This window comes from Hypanus sabinus, chromosome 18 (assembly GCF_030144855.1).
Source record: "Hypanus sabinus isolate sHypSab1 chromosome 18, sHypSab1.hap1, whole genome shotgun sequence".
NCBI classification, from domain to species: domain Eukaryota; kingdom Metazoa; phylum Chordata; class Chondrichthyes; order Myliobatiformes; family Dasyatidae; genus Hypanus; species Hypanus sabinus.
The window spans coordinates 29913074-29933320 of NC_082723.1; the positions used below are offsets into that span (position 1 = coordinate 29913074).

At 40.8% G+C, this 20247-nt stretch overlaps 1 protein-coding gene across 4 annotated transcripts in view; it reads right to left on the reverse strand.

Moving 5' to 3' along the window:
* The window catches only part of LOC132407441 (rab GTPase-activating protein 1), a 243889-nt gene that overhangs the window by 193255 nt on the left and 30387 nt on the right, over positions 1–20247 (reverse strand). For 2 of the 4 annotated variants that reach the window (XM_059993944.1, XM_059993945.1), the window contains one exon: positions 6551–6788. In XM_059993944.1, the coding sequence (XP_059849927.1) occupies positions 6551–6788 (238 nt within the window). Of the gene's footprint in view, positions 1–6550; positions 6789–13226; positions 13290–20247 lie in introns of those variants that run through there. The other 2 variants (XM_059993947.1, XM_059993946.1) reach the window with 2 other exon arrangements.

The window sequence follows — 20247 nt, forward strand, 5'->3', positions numbered from 1 at the left end:
GATTAAGAAAGGGATGACCGTGTTAATGGGATTATTTTATAGACCACGTAACTGTTTGTGGGATTTAGAAGAACAAATTTGTAGAGATATTTAGGCCCGGGTTAAGAAAAAGGAGGCGCATAGCAGGTATAAGCAGGAAAGACCAAATAAGGTTCTAGAGGAATGTAGAAATGGAACAGGACTTCTGAGGAGGAAATCAGGAGTACTGAAAGAAGGCTTGAGGTTGCTCTAACAGGCAAGTGAAGGAGAATCCCAAAGACATCTACAAATATATTCAAAGCAAACAAGGGACAAAATTTGTCCTTTGGAAAATCAGAGTGGTCACCCATGTATGGAGCCAAAAGAGATGGGGTAGCTCTTGAATCGATTTTTTGCATTTGTATTTACTCAGAAGATGGCCACAGAATCTATAGAAGTGAGGCCAAGCAGCAGTAAGATCATGGATACAGATTAGAAGAGGAGGTATTGGTTGTCTTGAGGCAAATTAAGTTGGATAAAAACCCCAGGGCCTGACAAGGTGCTCTCTCAAACCCTAGTGGGAGACTAATTCAGAAATTCCAGAGACCCTAGCAGAGATATTTAAACCATCCTATGCCATGGGTAAGGTGTCGGAGGATTGGAAGACAGCTAATCCTATTCAGTTGTTTAAGAAAGGCTCCAAGAATAAACCAGGAGATTATAGGACAGTGAGCCTGTCGTCGGTGGTGGGTAAGTTACTGGAAAGTATTCTAAGGGACCGGATATACAAATACTTGGATAGATGAGGACTGATTAGGAATAGTTAACATAGCTTTGTATATGGTAGATGGAATCTAACTGACCTTATAGATTTTTGAGGAAATTATGAGGAAAGTTAGTGAAGGAAAGGCAGTGGATGCTGTGTACTTGGACTTTAGCAAGGTTTTTGACAAGGTCCTGCTTGGGAGGTTGGCCAAGAAGGTTCAGTTGCTTGTCATTCAAGATGAGGTAGTAAATTGGATTAGACATTGGCTTTGTGGTAGAAGCCAGACAGTGGTAGCAGATGGCTGGCTCTCTGACTGGTGGCATGTGACTTGCGGTGTGCCACAGAGATTGGTGCTAGGTTCTCTCTCATTTCAATAATCTGTATGATAACGTAGTTAACTGAATCAGTAAAGACAGCGAAGAGAATTATTAAAATTTATAGCAGGATCTCGACCAGCTGGAAAAATGGGTAGGAGAATAAGGGAAGATTTGAAAGAGGTATACCAAATTATAAGGGAAACAGATAAGGTATATGCAAGTAGGCTTTTTCCCTCTCAGGTTGGGTGAGAATAGAACTAGAGATCACAGGTTAAGGGTGAAAGCTGAAGTATTTAAGAGGAACATGAGGGGAATCTTCACAGAGGGTGGTGATAATGTGGAACAAGCTGTCTGCAGTAGTAGTAGATGCAGGTTCAAGATCAATGCTTAAGAGTAACTTAGATAAATAAATGAATGGGAGGGGTGTGGAAGGCTATAGTCTGAGTGCAGGTCAATGGGACCAGGCAGATTAATAGTTTGGCATGGACTAGACAGGCTGAATGGCTTGTTTCTGTGCTGTAATGTTCTATTACTCTAGAAACTGTACAAGGTGTCTGCAGTGAACTGACAAACCAGCCAGCAGAGTGCAGTGAAGTAATACACAAAAACACAAAACACACTGGGATTGTGAGAAAAGTTATCTTTCTCTGCTATTACGTTCCTACATTTAAGCACAGAAGGAAAAGGGAAATATTATGTTCCAATAAAATGCTGATCTGGCAGCATTTATATATGCATAGTGCCAGTTACTACAGAGAGCAGATGCTCTCATTTAATATCATGAGTCATGTCTGTTGGGAACTGAAGTGCGCAGCCAAATCCAACACTTCCATTCCATTCGTCTGGGTTGGATTTCCAGCTTAGGCGCGAGACACAAAAGGGTGGGATATGTTGTCGAACCCTCAGCTCCAAAAAGACAAAGGACTATCACTTTAATGTTCTTTGAACCAGACCCTTCCAATTCATGGCTTTTGTGCTGAATTGACCATCTGGATTCAGAACTGGCTTGCTCACAGAAGACAGAAGGTAGTGGTCTAAAGGACTTCTTCTGGTTGGAAGTCCGTGACTAGTGGTGCTTCGCAGGGATCGGTACTGGGGCCTCTGTCGTTTGTGATGTATATAAATGATGTAGATGGGTGGGTTAGCAAGTTTCCAGATTGTACAAAGATCAGTGGTGTTGTGGATAGCGCTGAAGACTGGCAAAGAATGCAACCCAATATAGATCAGTTGCAGATATGGGTGGAGAAGCGGCAGATGATGTTTAACCCAGCCAAATGTGAAGTGTTGCACCTTGATAGGTGAAATGCAAAGAGACAGTACACTGTCAAAGGCAAGATTCTTAATAGTGCTGATGTGCAGAGGGATCTATGTTCAAATTCTTGCAAACCCAGAGCAGTGGTAAAAACCAAGGACAATGGGGTTTAATGCTTAGCATGGCACTGGAACAATTTAGACACAGAAAATGACAGCAAAGAAATAGGACATTCACCCCTTCTAGTCCATAGCAGTAACTTTGCAAAACAAATGATGGAATAAGCAGATCTGGAAGTTAATCTAATATGGAGAATTATTCACTAATTTGATCTGAACACAAATATGAAAGCGTGAAGGTAGTGTTAACAAAACCTTCAGAATTACAATTTCAGAAGGGATACGCAGAGGTAATTTATTCTTCATAGTACTGGCCACGGGGGAAAGGACGGAGTGGGAAGGTTAATATTCTGAACTCATTGCTTTCATATTACCTAATTAGTTTCTGATTCAACTGGTTGCATCACCACCTGGTATGAAGAGGCCACTGCACAGGATCGGAAGAAGTTGGAGAAAGTTAGAAACTCAGCCAGCTCCATCATGGGTACTAGCCTCCCCAGTATCAAGGACACCTTCAAAGGGCAATGCCTCAAAAAGGCAGTATCCACCATTAAGGACATGTCCTCTTCTTATTCCTCTCAAAGAAGAGCTACAGAAGCCTGAAGACACACACTCAACATTTTAGAAAAAGCTTCTTCTCTGCCATCCGATTTCTGAATGAACAGTGAACCCATGCACTCTACCTCACTATTTTTGCACTGCTTATTTAAATGTATATAAATATATTTCTTATTGTAATTTATCAATTTTATTATGTATCGCAATCTACTGCTGCCGCAAAACAATACATTTCACAACATCCCAGTGATAATAAACTTGATTCCGATTCCTCTCTGTGCTACATATTAAATATGTTAAAAGCATTTTTCAGTGAGGAAAGAATCAATCTGACAGAAAAAACAGGTTTCTCCAAAGATCAGCTGTATAGTGTAATACACCATAATTTAAATTTCTACAAGTTATACCCATCAAGCAACACTGGAGAGAAGGCCCTCGTTAATGAGGAAGTGGCATTCAGTACAGGTTCCTTCCAATTAATAACTCAACAACAAATCAACTTCCACATTGATCATCCGCCTGCATTATCAATTTTACTCTCTATCCAGGCTTGAAAATTCTCTTTTCAGAAAAGACAGCCAAAGATGAATAGCTTCTTATGGCCACAAGTCAAATGAAAGATCTCTACCATTTTGGCCATGCCATCTTCTCACAGCTCACATCAGGCTGGAAGTAACAGAAGACTGAAGTCCAATACTACCAGGTTCAAGAACAGCTACTTCCCTTCAAAAATTCAGTCTTGAACCAACTATGATCATTCTGATCACTTTGCATTAAATTGGACATTTTGTACTAATTGTTTACTTGTAAAAATTATGTATCAGGCAGTCCCCGAGTTACGAATGTCTGACTTATGGACAACTCGTACTTACAGAGGGAGGAGAACGCCATCCACCATTTTAAGTCAGATCACGACGCCATCCGCCATTTTGTCATTATCATTAACACTGTGTTGAGTGTGGAACTTTGTTGTATTTGGCTTAAATATTTCTTAGCAAGATTCACCCTGACCCCCCCCCCCTTTCCAGTCAGCACCACCCCCACTTGTTCCATTTAACCTTTCTCAGTGCGGGTGGAGTTTAGGACCCGGAGCAGCACAAGACCCGCCGCCCACAGCAGCAGCTGTATTTTTTTAATTAAGTGCAATCGTGAACAATAGACAGATCAGAAATGCTGATCAAGTCAACTAGTTCCTAAAGAGAAGTCTGTTAGACCAATCAGACTGTTCACTACTGCTCAGTGATAGGACATAAAATTGCAGTTTTCTGTTCCATTGATGGAAAACGATCGCGAATGAAAATAAAGTGGAAATAATAAATCGATTGGAAAGAGGTGAAACGTCATCGGTCATTGGAAAAACTTTAGGCTACAGTCGGTCAACGATCGGAACAACTTTAATGGAGCATGTGAAAGGCCCTGCCCCGATGAAAGCTACAATTATTACTAAGCAACGCAGTGGTTTAATTATTGAAATACATATGTTTCTTAAGTGTTTTAGTTGCATAGAAAGGTAAAATATATACTATTTACTAAGACAAACATTTGAATAACTAATGCTAAATAATACCAGATGTACCTGTTCCAACTTACGGATGAGTCAGATTTAAAGACGGACTCAGGAACAGAACTTGTTCATAACCCGGGAACTGCCTGTAACCTACATTTGCTTTCCTGTGGGTGCTGTTTATCTGATACTATGTCTGTGAGGCTGCTGCAAGCAGGTTTTTCATTGTCATATGCACAGGTACAATAACCTTGATTTTCTATACCTGGGGCACTATGGAACTCTGCCAATTTTCTCTTTCCCACATCTGATGAATTTTATTTTCAAGTATCAGTACCACATCAAGACCATGCCATGCAATAAAAGCTACTCTTACGTTGATGTCTTTCTGATAGGAATATGAAAGGGAGGTTGATTGAATGCCTCCTCCTGGTTACACACTCCTTTTAGTGCCATCTCCATGATAACATCTCCAATCTTCAAGGGGACACCTCAAAAGATTTCTCAGTATTAATTAAACAGCCAAAGTCATCGTGTCCAGTCACACCAGCAGCCATTTTTCCTCTTCCAAAGGCTTTGTGTTTATGATATAATCTACCAAATTAAGCTTGCTAAGATTTCTCCTGCCTACTTTCATGATCTCACCCACTCTGACAAAAATCAGATAAGCAACTTCTATTATCACCCACAAACTTACTGCCATCCAATCTATTCCTGACAAGATTTAGTTTACAACTTGGGTAATTTTATGTTCACCTTTACTTATCTTACTGCTTTCTCTCTCCACTTTTACATCAAGGTTGGAACGCAAGTCCCTCTGGGTCAGGTTTGCAGCAGCTTCCTTTATGCTCATCTACAACCACCCTGTAATTTCTTAATATCAAAAGAGGAAGTTTAAAAGACTGCTATTTAGCAACACTTTCACACCTTTTATTTGGAATTTAAATTTTTTTCAATGCAAAAATTATACTCCTTCCAGTTCCTTCCATCATCTTATTCTGGCTTCTGGCTTTTCTTTTCCGTCCTGATGAAAACTCAAAATGTCAACTGTTTATTCCCTTCTATAGATGCTGCCTGACATGCTGAGTTCCTCCAGCATTTTGTCACCTTCTGGTGACAACTGAGATCCATGCAAATTTCTACAGATGTAACAGTGACAGGTATTCTGAATGGCTGCATCACAGCCTGATATGGGGTGGGGGGGGGCAGGGGAAGGTGTCTAAGGCAGCAGGGAGTGTAAACTCAGCCAGCTCCATCATGGGGACAACCCTCTCCAACAAAGATTTCATCAAGAGGCAGTGGCTCAAAACAGTATCCATCATTAAGAACCCTCATCATCTGCGACATGCCCTCTTCTCATTACTATCATCAGAGGTACAGGAGCCTGAAGACTCACACTAAATGATTCAATAACAATTTCTTTCCCTGCACCATAGTTCTGAGCAGTTCATGAGCAGTACCTCATCAATTTTAGTTTTTGCATCATTTATTTTGTAATTTATAATAATTTTACATCTTTGCACTGAATTGCTGGAATAAAACAACAACTTCATGTTATATAAGACAGTGATAATAGACAATGGCAAACCATTTCTGTAGAAAAATTTGCTTAGAACAATCATGCTTACAGAAAGACCATGATCACCTACGTCATACAACATGCGCATAATGATGATGATGATGAATAATAAGGAATTTGGCTCTTAAGACTGTTAGTGCAGACCTGTGCAATAACCTCTCAGTAACTTAACTGCTGTGCCAACGTACCCCAAGGGAGATCAACTAGCAAACACTGGCAGCAACTAGTAAATACTGATAACAACTAGTAAACACTGGTAACACAATTAAACAAAAGCATAAATAGGTGAGAAAAGTTCATATGCATCGGGAAAAATCTTTAATTAACAACTGGTTTATAATAATGATCCCTCAACTTCCTACCGCATTTTCAGAGATAAGGTTTAATAAATCTGCTACATGTATAGGGAAGTTTTATTGCTCTCCACCCTAGCGTTTACCCCAACTCTCAAACAATTGTGATCAGCAGTTTGCTAACAGTTTTAGAATTCCACTCACCTTCCTGTGAGGCTTTGATCGGCAGGTTCATTTCTGGTTTCTGACCCACCACCCTTAACCCCGAATACACAGGTGATGGGGTTAAGGAAATATCCTCAGTCAGTGACTCCTCACTCGTTGCGGAAGCTGGCATTGCTTCAGAAGGCTCCCTGGCACCTGCTTGACCTTCCATTGACGAGTCCATTAACACATCTTCCAGCTCCTTCTGCAGTTGTTGTTCACTTCCATTTCCAACTATCTATGAGCAACACAATGCATGTAAACTCTATTAACTACATTGCCACATTGCACTAAATCCCACAAATTAATTTGAACATTATGTATGCTAATTAAAAGTACATTTAAAACTCCCATTGTAATTTTGGTAAGCATTGAAGGGGAAGCTAGACGTAATCTTCTGGTAATCAATTTCACTGTTTAGAACATAGAACGATACAGCACAGAACAGACCTTTCAACCTACAATATTATTTAAGATAGTCTTTATTTAATTCTATAATCTTTTACAGTATATTGCCAAAAAAATAACAAGATACAAGTGAAAAATCAAGCTTTAAATACCTAAAGGATAGCTTATGCAAAGTAAATGAACAAAATACCATAATAAATACAATACTTGACATACCCATATTCTCATTTATAGTATGTACTCACATACAAAGTCTGACCCTTCTGCAGCAGTACAACTTACACTGAAAATAGAGTGAACTTTTGAATACTCATTACCAGGAACTACTGACTGAAATTCAACAGGAAGATAAATGTTGCTATTTCAGCAAGTAATAGTGTCTGCAGGAAATCAGAATGATAAAGCACAATTTCAGAACCTTCAGAAATGAAGTGGTCAGATGCAAAGATGGAGGAAAGCTCACACAATTTTAGAGATACTCAATATCAAATGAAAGACCATACGACCATAAGCCAAAGGAGCAGAATCTGCTCCACCATTCCATCTTCTCCCTTCTTGCCGAATCCTTGACACCCTGGCTAATCAAGAATCTAATTTGTTAACTGAAATTGTTTAAGGAGCTAGAAAACACCCACTCTCCCTCTTGGCACTTATCCTACAAGCAGTACTACACTTGCTCATTCACCTCCTCTCAGGGCCCCAAACAGTGCTTCCAGCTGATGCAACACTTCACCTGCCAACCTGTTGGGGTTGTCTATGTATCCAGTATGCCCGATATGGCCTGCCCACACACCCGGCTTCACCTATCACCTTTTAGCTTGCACACCTTCCCCTCCTTCTACCTTCTTATTCTGACATTTTCCTCCTTCCTTTCTAGTCCTGAAGAAGGGTCTCGGCCTGAAACGTCAACTGTTTAATAATTTCCATAATGTTGCTTGACCTGCCGAGTTCCTCCAGGATTTTCTGTATGTTGCTTTGGATTTCCAGCATCTGCAGAATCTCTTCTGTTTGGCAAACTCCCATGTGTAGTTTACTTATAAGCTCTTGTGAGGGTCCTCTTTGCTGATAGAATGCTCCTCCTCACATCCCCCCCAAAGTAAAAACTACAATAAATTTTACCAAGCAAACACAGTAACACATGGATTGTACATTGCAATAAGTCCCATGTTAGCATTTCATACGGAAATCTCTTGTCAACATTACCTGTAGCCATGGGATCCATGGTGAATCAACCATTTGGATTCAGAATTGGTTTGCTCATAGAAGACAGAAACTAATGGTGGACAGGACTTATTCCAGCTGAAGGTCAGTGATCAGTGGTGTTCCACTGTTATTATAAACAGTAGAGATCCCAATACATGACAGCATGGTAGAGTATAGGTTAACACAATCACTTTACTGCACCAGTGATTACCATTTGGGGCTCATTTCCCACCGCTATCTGAAAGAAGTTTGTACGTTCTCCCTGTGACTGCGTGGGTTTCCTCTCACATTCCAAAATCGTCCAGATTAGTAAGATGTGGGCATGTTGGTGCCGGAAGCAAGGCAACACTTGCAGGCTGCCTCCAACAAGATCCTCACTGATTTGTTTTATTACAAACAACACATTTCACAGTATGTTTCAATGTACGTTCAGTACAGTGCAGAAGTCTTAGGCTCATATGGGTAGGCCCACTTGCAGTCCACAATAGACACCCGTATCAGAATCAGGTTTATCATCACTCACATGTCATGAATTCTTTTTTAGTGGTGAACAGTGCAATATGTAAAATTACTACAGTACCATGCAAGTCTTTCAGCACCCTAGCTATAGATATGTGTGCCTATAACTTTTTCACAGTACTGTATGACAAATAAAATAAAAGCTAATCATATTACAAACATAAGTGGCCTGGATAAAACTGCAGATCTGTGGGTTAGCAAGTTTCCATGTGACACAAAGATTTGTGCTGTGCAAGGCACCACAAGTCTGGCAGGAATGCAGCGGGATATAAATCAGTTGTATTTATGGCAGAGAAATGGCAGATAGAGTTTAACCCAGCCAAATATGAAGTGCTGCACTTCAGGAGATAAAATATAAAAGGACCATACTCTGTTAATGGCAAGATCCTTAACAATACTGCCATGCAAAAGAGGGACCTTGGAGTCCAAGTCCATAGCTCCCTGGAAGTGGCTACACAAAGTAGTAAAGACTGCGTATGGCATGCTTGCATTATTGAGAAGATGAGATCAAGAGCTGGGAAGTTATGCTGCAGGTTATGACTGCTAGTCAGACAACTTTGTGGCAAAGACGTGGAGGCTCTGGAGAGGGTTTTACCAGGATTTGGCAACATGTGCTTTATGGAGAGGTTGAATAAGCTTGGGCTGCTTTCTTTGGAACAGAAGCTCAGTGGAGACCTGATACAGGTGTATAAGATTATGAGAGTAGATAGCCAGCATGTGGTGGTCACTTGGAATGTGTTGCCAGGGCTGCTGGTAGATGCAAAGTGTTCAAGAGGCTCTCAGATTGGCACATGACTGTGAGCAAATGGAAGGATATGGATATTGTATTGGCAGAAAGGATTAGCTTAGTTGGTCATTTGATTACTTCAGCAGTTTGGCAGGTTGACTTGTCCCTGTGCAGTACAGTTCTACATTCCAAAGCCTTGACTGTTCTTCCCCTTCATTCTCATCACCTCCATCTTTTGACACATTTCTTCCTGTCTTCCTATACCAACCGTAGGCAGGATGCCAACTTTAAACTTTGAAAGTGCTACGATGCTGAACATTTTACCTTTTCAATAGCATGGATCTTATAAAGTATAGTACAATAATACTGTGATGGCCAGCAGACCTCAAACCCAATGACATAGGTACACGTTTGCACTAGCATGTCAAGTCGGCTCTAGTGGACTGGGCAGATGAGATCTTCAGTGAGATCCAACAGCTAGGAAGGTGACTCTGCAACATTCTGTGGAGAGTGAAAAACAGAAGTAGTCCTGGTCAACCACTGCAGCCATGAAGACTCCAGTTGTGATGACTACTCGTACCACCTGACCTGGACTTCCGAGGTTGACAGAGTGGAACTGCCCAGTGCAATGGCTCTTCTGCTTTAAAAACAGATTTCCTGTCGTCAATGGATACAACAGACAACCTCCACCACTGTGACAGCACTTAGAGCAACAAATGGATCAGCTGGGATGTGTTCTATGCTGTTTTGGCTCCATTCCAATTTCTATCACCGTCCTCAACCAAATTACCACTGGCATCCTGATGTCAAGAGACAATCTTTCCTTGCACAGTGGTTATAAATACACTGTCAATGCAATTGAAGAGAATTAAGCTTCAGTACTCAATCGGTGACTAATGCCTGTTCAGAAGAGAGATTAGTACTCTGCAAAAGCACTACATGGATGAAGAGAACCAAATAAAGGGAGATCACTCCAACAGGAAGAATGGCAGATTAAGGAATAGATGATGGATGGGAGAGTGCTGATCCACTAACACAACACAAGCAATACCATCTTTACAACTGTGACATCAAAGCCTGGGTATTTTTCTGTATCCAGTCTAATCATTCCACATTTATTTTTCCCTGGCACTGCCTATAGCGCATGAGAAATAAAAACTTGCCTTGTGCAAAATAATGTCATAAGTGCATGTACTGTGGCTTGTCTGCACACCCATAAAGCACAGCCCAAAAGTTGTGAGGGTTACGGAATAGAGGAGCATTCCAAGCGTTTCATTCCATAATCCAGGAGTTGGCTCAACTTGAGAGATCAACTTGTCTCAAACTCAAGGTTTAAGAGTGACTACAATGCAAGAATGTGTACTTGTCTTGTACAGTGATCAATTCTGGTCAAAAGTAAAACTTTTATATTGAAAGACAATACTAACTCCGCCATGGACAGTCCCAAGACTGGCTGTAAAAAGAAGAGGGTTGGGCATTGGGCCAGCAATCCCATCTCGCAAAAAAAAAACCCAAAGCAACAGAAATGCCAACAGGAACTCCGAAGATTTCATCCTTGGGAGAGGAAAGATCTTTGCCCAGAAGACGTATGAAGTTGAGTGGTGAAAGCCGCAAGTCCGTGGAAGCCACAGGGCTGATCAAACTTCTATAGAGCCTAGCCAAAGAACACCCTGCAACAGCTTGAAAGACTGGCCTGGAACACACTCTGTCGGTGACCTATACCCCAGTAGGAGTGATGGGTTTAAGAACAGGGAAAACTCTGAATTAATTCCATTGTTTAAAAACTAAAATCTATTCTGCTAATCGCGTTATAGATCTCAGGGGATTAAACAGTGTTCAGTAATGCGTTGCACGGCCTATTGAGGATGCAACAGTGATGAAATTAATCAGCTTTTGTGTTACACCCTTAACCTCACTCAGCAACAGAGCACACAAGAAGAACACCAAGATATATTAACACAAGAGATTCTGCAAATGCTGGAAAACCAGAAAAAAATTGCTAGAGGAACTCAACTGGTCAGGCTGCATTTATGGAAAAGAATAAACAGTAAGCATTTTGGGCCCAGACCTAGCCTTGATGAGGGATCTCGTCCTGAGACATCAACTGTTTATTCCCTTTCATAGATTTTGCATGATTTGATTTCCTCCAGCACTTTGTGTGTGTTACAAAGATATATAGACAGGCTTAAAATGACTGATGATGGAGGAAGCATGTGAAGTGCAAAAACAAAATAAACCAATTGAGACAAGAGGACTGTCACTACTTCAAGTCGCATAAATTCGAAATGGCCCCTGGCACACTGCACAGGAAAGTACGCCCATGTAAAAGACAAGTATGGGTGTGATACAGTCTCAAACGCACAATGAACCAGCTTAAAACTGGATTATTAAAATATCAGCAGAGACCATATGACTTCCTGCAGCATACAATTGCTCCTATGTTGATTTATCCTTGAGCTTCAGGGCTTTTTCTGAAACATCCAATGTATTCCCCGGTCCCTGGAATACTGCACAAATCCACAGACTGACTTGTAATGGATTTAATAAATCAACAACTCAAGAACTATTTCAAAGCATACTCACCAATATTATTTTTTATATACTGCCTAGGTTAAAGAAGTTGCTATCTGTAATTCTCAATATTCTGAGCTTCATGGATGCCGTCAAAACCACCTGATGCTCCCATTAAGGAGCTGTGTGCAATAATTCTATTCCAAATTATATCAGACTAAATATTGGATATTAATGCCGATACATTAGAGACAGGTACCACAGAACAACCCTCAAATGCAATTACTAATATCACTAGACTCCTTTGTTAAACTTTGCAATATTAAGTTGGCCCAGAAAGTTGATAAAATAAGAGACATGTAAAATTCAGCAATCAGAAAGCCTCACCCCTCTCCTGTATTACCTCAGAACACAGAACAGCATGGCACAAGAACAGTCCTTCAACCCACAATGCTGTGCCAAAACAAATAAATTAATAAATCAAATGGCCAACTGATTCCTCATGTGTACATAGCCCATTTCCTCACATTCATGTGCCTATCTGAGAGCTTCCGGAACACCCCGAATGTCTTTTAAATGGATCTGCCTCCACCACTATCGCAGGCAGAGCATTCCAGGTACCCACCATTCTGTGCAAAATCTCCTTTAAAATTACCCCCTCTCACCTTAAATACATAACCTCTGGTGTTAGACATTTCAACCCTGGGGGTAAAATGATATTGTCTGTCTACTCTATTCATACCTCTCATAATCTTATAATCCTCTATCAAATCTCCCCTCAACCTCCGCCTGTGATCTACATTTTTTCCTTTAGTTAATCAGTTCATACCAACTCAAACATACAGTTTTAAACACCCTTCACATGCTTTTCTCCTCTTCCCCACCTATCAAGTGTAAGGCTTGTACAAGGATTCAATAACCATAAAACAAAGGACCCAGAAGAGCAGGTGGAACAGAACAGGGGGAGAAGCAATTCAGAATTAATGACTCTCTTAAACAAGGGTTCCCAAGCCGGTGTCCACGGACTCCTTGCTTAATGGTATTGGTCCAAGGCATAAACAAGGTTGGGAAGCCCTGCTTTAAAATGTTAGAACTAAAATATAAAGTGATACAAGCACTGTAAATCAAAAGTATATAACAAAATAGTGAAAAACAAATTGCAATCCCTAAAATTCAAAGCTATAGCATAAAAGTTACTCCAAGTTATTACACTGTGCTAGATTTTATAACACTGTCAAGATTCAGAAATAGAATTTGAAGTGGCACGATTGCGTATCAGTTAGCACGTTGCTTAACGGCACCCGTGACCTTGTGGGTTTGCTCCGGGTGCTCTGGTTTCCTCCCACAGTCCAAAGGCATACCAGTTAGCCAGTTAAATGGTCACATGGGTGTAACTGGGCAGTGTGAGCATGTTGGTCTGGAAGGGCCTGTTACTGGACTGTATCTGCAAGTAAAATAAAATAAATAAACCGTCAGCCCACTGCTGGGAGTTACTTGTCATTGGTACCTGGCTTCTATAAATTAATATTCTGCACTTTGGGCATTGTGTTTTATTGATTCACACAAGCTTTTTGCCTCACGATTTTTCTCAAACTTCACTGAGATACTACTCCCAGGGTGTCACATAATTGTACTGAATCTAAATTATCCTGTAGACAAACAATTTTTAGTGCACACTGCACCAAAAAGCTTTTTTAAAAAATAAAGCTCTTAGAAGCTATGTCTGAAATTATGTATTTTCTTCTCTCATTTCTAGTTTGGCATCCTTCTTAAAAGACTAGTTTTATTTGTCACGTGTACATCAAAACATACAGTGAATTGCATTGTTTATGTTAAATCAAAGCAAGGATTATTCAAGTGTCATCAGTGAAACTTCTGCAAATATTTTAGCATTTAATTCTACAATCACATTCTCATACATTCAAGAAAAACTTTGGAAGATCAGTTTTGAAAATCAGGTACAGTTCTTTAACTGGAATGGCTGCAGATTCATTAAAACTATTCAGAAAAAAATTGAAGATTCAATGCTGTTTAATATCATTTCCAGTACACAAATATAAACGAGAACAAAATAATTGTTATACAATGTAGCACAAAAGATAAAGAACACAATAATAATAAAATAATAAATATTAATATATTATTATGTAATACAATTAATATAAATACACAGGATAGCTTATACACTTAGGATTGATTTTATGTCCACGAAATGGCACTAGGTACAGGAGAGTCTAAACATATGGTGACTGACAGGAAATGATAAAGTAGTGGTGGTTGGAGGTGTGGAGGGGAGGGTTAGTGGGTGGAGGGGAGGGTTAGTGGGTGGAGGTGTTGATCAGCCTTATTGCTTGTGGAAAGTAACTGTTTTTGAATCTGGTTGTCCTGGCCTCGATACTATGTAGCCTCCTCCCTAATGGGAGTGGGACCAACAGTCCATGAGCAGGGTGGGTGAGATCCTTCATGATGTTACTGACCCTTCTCTGGCACCATTCTGTACAAATGTCCCTGATGGCTGGTGCCGGTGATGTGTTGGGCAGTTTTTAATACCCGCTGTAGAGCCTTCCCATCCACCACAGTGCAGATTCCATAGCAGCCTGTGAAGCATTCAGCTTGTCAGGATATTCTCAACCATGAATCTCCAAGCTCCCATTCTACCTAACCACGGAATGGTTCTTCAGCGTTAGCATTTACAGAAACATCCAGTATTATATGCCATTTTTAAACTTTGCTGATAATGATTCAAAGATCTTAAAGAGCAGCAACGTAACTGCAGATAAGATACTATCTTAGCTGAGCAAACTCCTCTTTAGAGACTCGTGCTCAAGATTGGTTCATGAACAAAACTGAAACTACAAGAGTAGCCTCAACCCTGTTCTGAATTCACAGCTGACTATGCCACTTTCCCAGTGAGACCAAAGGGACTGCCTTCATCTGCAGCTGACCCAGCACGAGGTGATGGAGGAACTGCTGCATAAGTTCTTGCAGAAACATGGTTTCAGGGTAATATCCCATGCACCAATCTTCAGGCCACTTCACTCAGGGACTTATGCTAATATTATTTTTTGTGACTGTATGCGCTATCGCAACTATATGCATTTTGCTGCACGTCACTGTATGCACTGTGTTTTGCACCTTGACTCAAGAGGAACACTGTTTAATTTGGCTGTTACATATGCACGGCTGATTGACAATTAAACTTGAACAACCTACAAATTCCCCAATTCTTCTGGTGCCCAAAACTCGACTAAGCTCATCCTTAAACAAGTTCAGTAGAGCCCAACTGGTCCATGCCAACTACAGCATCCTCCCAGCTAGTCGCAGGTCCCAGTTGTCTGTGGTCGGCTCATAACCCGCCAAGCCCTTTCTTGACTTTTAAATGCTGCAATTATACCACTTCCTCTGGCGGTTCTCACTACTCTGTGTAAAGAAGTTACATCAGGTCTCTGTTAAATTTCTCCCCTCTTGTACCCATGCCCTCTAATTTTGGACTCTTAAACCTCAGGGAAAAAATACAATAATCCTGTGTACAATAGTCACTATACCTCATGATGTTATAAACATCACTTCTCACTCTTCTAAGCTCCAAGGAATGAAGATCCAATAATGGCCAACCTGTTCCTGTAAGTCAGGCCCTCTGGTTGAGGCAGCACCCTCAAAGCTCCTCTGCATCCATCAGCCTCAATATTTCTCCTATAATGGAGCAACCAGAAATGAAGGCACCACTCCCAATGCGGCACAATCAGAGTTCAATAAAACTGTAACACGACCTCCCAACCCTTGAACCCAACACTTCAAAGGCAAACAGGCCACATGCCTTGTCCATTACACCATCAAACCGTGCAGGACCAAAGCTTTTTTTTAAAAATCTGGATATTCCAAATCTTAAAAAGCCTTAACCTAACAACCCTTGGGTTAAGACTCTTCAATCTATGAAAACAAACTCAGTGTTGAATTTGCCCACCCCTTTCACACTTTTTGTTTTGTTTCCAATATAATTTTTCATTGTTCAATACTGCGGAGTGCAATTCACTTTTACTCAATCTCTAGAATAGGTTAACAGTGAAATTAGATCTAGAAGTCATAGGTAAGGGTGAAAGGTGAAGTATTTAAGGGGAACCGGAGGGGGAATTTCTTCACTCAAAAGGTGGTGTGAGTATGGAATGAGCTGCCAGTAGTAGTGGTGGATGCATTTTCAATTGCAATAGTTAAGAGCAGTTTGGATAGGTACATGGATGGGAAGGGTATGAAGGACTATGGTCTGGGTCCAGGTTGATATGACAAGGTAGAATAACATCTTGGAGTGGAACAGATGGGCCAAAGAGCCTGCTTCTGTGCTGCAGTGCTCTGTGATTCTATGACTCATAAGATGTACTCATTTGAGAAGTCTAGTGACCCAAGTCACAAAAAGTTTATACTATAAACACAAGAGATTCTCCATATGCTGGAAATCCAAAGTTACACACAAACACAAAATGCTGGAGGAACTCATGTTAGATAGCATCTATGGAGAGGAATAACCTGATGAAGGGTCTTGGCCTGAAAAGCTGACTGTTTATTCCCCTCCACAGATGCTGCGTGACCTGCTGAGTTCCTCCAGTAATTTGTGTGCATTTCTCCAAGTCCATACTACCTTAGAAACCAAGAACAAAACTGAATATGTATCATTTGCGGAGCAGCCTCGACAGGCCAAATAGCCTAATTCTGCTCCTATATCTTATTATCCAAGCCTTATAAAACTGAAGAAACTTTACTTCTATACACCAAACCCTCTTGGAAAGATTTGCTTTCCTGATCATTGGCTACACCTGCATGGTAGCAGATTTTACAGACCATCGTACAAATGTCTATTTACCAACTATTACCACAATAATTTTCAAAACGGACTTTTTCTCATTCTGCCAAAGTGAACAAGCTCAAACTAGGATAATGAGGTTTGCAGGTTTCTGGTAATAATCAGATCAGATGATACACAACCCCCACTCATGTCAATAGACCCAGGAATCACTCCAACTGCTGTCAAACATCCAGATCTCTAGACTTCTTAACCAGACCACTATCATAAATTTTAAATGTAAATAAGCAATTGGGAATCTAGAATTTTGCTAAACTCATTTTTACACCAGCGTTACCAGTTACTGTGACTGTGGCCAAGTACAGCTAAGCACATTTACACAGAACATTGTCGCAGAAAAACAGCGTCCATCAAGGACCTCCACCATCCCGGCCATGCTCTCATCTTGCTGCCATTGGAAAGGTGGTACAGAAGCCTCAAGACCCACACCACTGGGTTTAGGAACAGTTATTACCCATCAGCCACCCAGAGAGAGTAGCTCCACTCAACTTTCATCACCCCGACACTGAACTGATTCAACAACCTATGAATTTACTTTCAAGGTAGTGGTTGTCAACCCGTCAATTGTGATCTTTGAGACTTTCCCAGAAGATCCCGAAAAAAATGAAAAATAAATACACAAATACTGTTGAGAGATTGTTTCCGGGTTGCAGGGTTTTAGTTTCATTCTTTCTGCCCAGTGCGCATGTGTGTAGCTCCCCAACCACGCAGTGCACAGTGCACATCAGTGGTCCCCAACCACTGGGCCACAAGAAATCTATATGATTTGTTGAACTTGAATGCACGCGAGGTCATCAGTCCCCCAAACGCAGTGATACCCCCGCGCCAGGGATCACTGGTTGGCCTTGGGTAACCAGCCGCCTCACCTGACCAGCAGGAAGTGCCATTGGTACTGGCCTGGAGCGCAGACAGATAGGCACTGCCTCTGAACCTGTTTAGCACACTGAATATTCGTGAAGAACCCGGTGCTAAAATATTTGCAGACGACCTAATTCGGGCTCAGGGTTTTGCAAGTAGCAGAGCAGCTACCTCACTGCGATCTACTGAAACAAACTTTTGTTGGCCGATAGATCCCTACCAACCTACAAGGGGGGGGAGGGGGCACGCGTCCTGTCACACTCCTCAGTCGGTCGATCACTCTCTCTGGACTGCGACCGCCGCAGCCCCGGCACGGGGACCTCCAGCCCTCACCTTCTCCTCTCACCCCACCCACGACCAGCCGCACATGGCCATGGCGTCTGGCGGCGGATGGGCGGAGGCTGCAATTCAGGCCCGGAGGCTGTCTAAGGAGGCAATGAAGCCCTCAAAACTGCTTTGGTACCCTGAGTCCAAACACCCTGCACTTAAAGACAAACCCGTTGAGTTTTCTCAGCGGAAAAACATGAGCAAGTGGGACAGAAGCAAGTGCAGAGAGCCACGTAAACTACATTGCGGAATAGACTGGACATAAGGAACCTGCTTCGAGTATCGCTGTATTCTGGTGTGCTTAACACCCCCCCCGTCGGCTGGTCCGCAAGAATATTGTCAATATTAAAAAGTCCGCAGTGCAAAAAAGGGTGGTGACCCCTGGTGAACATTACATTATTTCTACTTCTGGGTTGCGGGGTTTTACTTCCGTTTTTTTCTGCCTGGAGCACTTGCATGTGACTAACCAATTTGGTCGATCTTGCTTTTCATTAAGGCCAAGGTAGGGGATCTTGGGCTTAAAATGGTTGGTGACCATTATTTTAAGGGCTTGATAACCCGTAATAAATAATCAATATTTATTGCTTATTTTTCTTTTGCACATATTTTTATATTTCACACATTGTTTGTCATGTGCGATTTTTCATTGATTCTATTGCATTCCTTTGTATTTACTATGAATGCCTGCAAGAAAGTGAATCTCAGGATTGTATATGGTAACATATGTACTTTGATAATAAATTTACTTTGAACTTTTGACTCTTAAGTCCCACACTACCAGGTTCAAGATCAGTTATTACCCTAAGTATAGATAACTTCATTCACCTCAAATCTGAATTGAATACACAACTTATGGACTCATTTTCAACAACCATAGAACACATGTCCTCAGTGTTGTTTGTTTGTTTGTTTATTTATTTATTTATTGTATTTGTAGTTCATCTTCTTTTACACATTGGCTGTGTCAGACTGTATGTAGCTTTTCATTGATTCTACTGTATTTCTCTGCCCTATGAATGCCTGCAAGAAAATGAATCTCATTTGGTGGGAAAGTAGCACATTTGTTGTTGAGAAATTTGCAAAATTTAATATCATCCAAAAAAAAGCTGTGAAATGTCACATTTTAAACACAGCAGCGTAGTGGTTAGCGTAACACATTACAGTACAGGTGACCAAGGTTCAATTCCTGCTGTTGCCTTGAAAGAGCTTGTACACATTCCACGTGACTGCATGGATTTCCTCTGGGTGTTCCAGTTTCCTCCCACATCCCAAAGATATATTGGTTGGTAAGTTACCTGTTCTGTGATTAGGCTAGGATTAAATTGCTAGGTGGCATGACTCAAAAAGCTAGAAGGGCCTACTCCATACTGTATCTCAATAAGTAAATACTTATCAGGCACTTGAAATGGTTCAAGTTTTTAATATTGATTATTTGCGCTGGTTGCAGCAATGACAAATAACAAATACTGGGTCAAACGAAAGGTGACTGATCTGATCTACTCCTGGTAAGAGTCACACTCATTCTTAATAATAGGTTTCACTTCAACACTGTAGTATGTTAGTTCATTACTGTGTTGATAAAGAACAATGACCCTGAAAGACTAGCATTCAAAAAAGCAGAAATCTCAGATCTGTAAAATGAAATGAAATGTATTTACATAGTACCATTAAATCTTTTCAACAGGGTTCTTACCAACTGGATTACGAATGCTGTAACGTGATTGTAGCTTAATATGCCATCAGAAGGTGCAAATTAAATCAAGAATGGGAGGGCAATTCTAAAGCTCTATCTTTTAGTTACAAACACACCATACTGTCCACAATGACAGTAACCAAAGGAAAAATTCAAGATTATTTATTGTCATTCTTCAGTACAAGTGTAAAGAAGAAAATGAATTTTAACAAAGATGACGGTCTCGCTCAAAGTAAGAACTTGAATTTGATTGCATACACACAGCCCTCACCAGACTGGACATGCCTAGGCATCATCCCTGATGAAGATGGCAGAGTACAACATTGAAACATCAGTTAAAATTGATACTTGTACCCGGCTGGAAGCCTGAGAAGAGTTTATTCCTCAAGAACAAAATGACTGTAACTCTGGATCTAATGCAGAATAAACACAAAAAGCATAAAAGAACAATACAAAAAAACACAAACCAAAAGAATATAAATATAAAAGCAGTCCTATAAAACACACTGTACAAGTAACTTATATACATAGACCAGGGGCTCTCAACCTTTTTTAATGCCATGGAACAACACCATTAAAGTTGGGAACCCCTGACC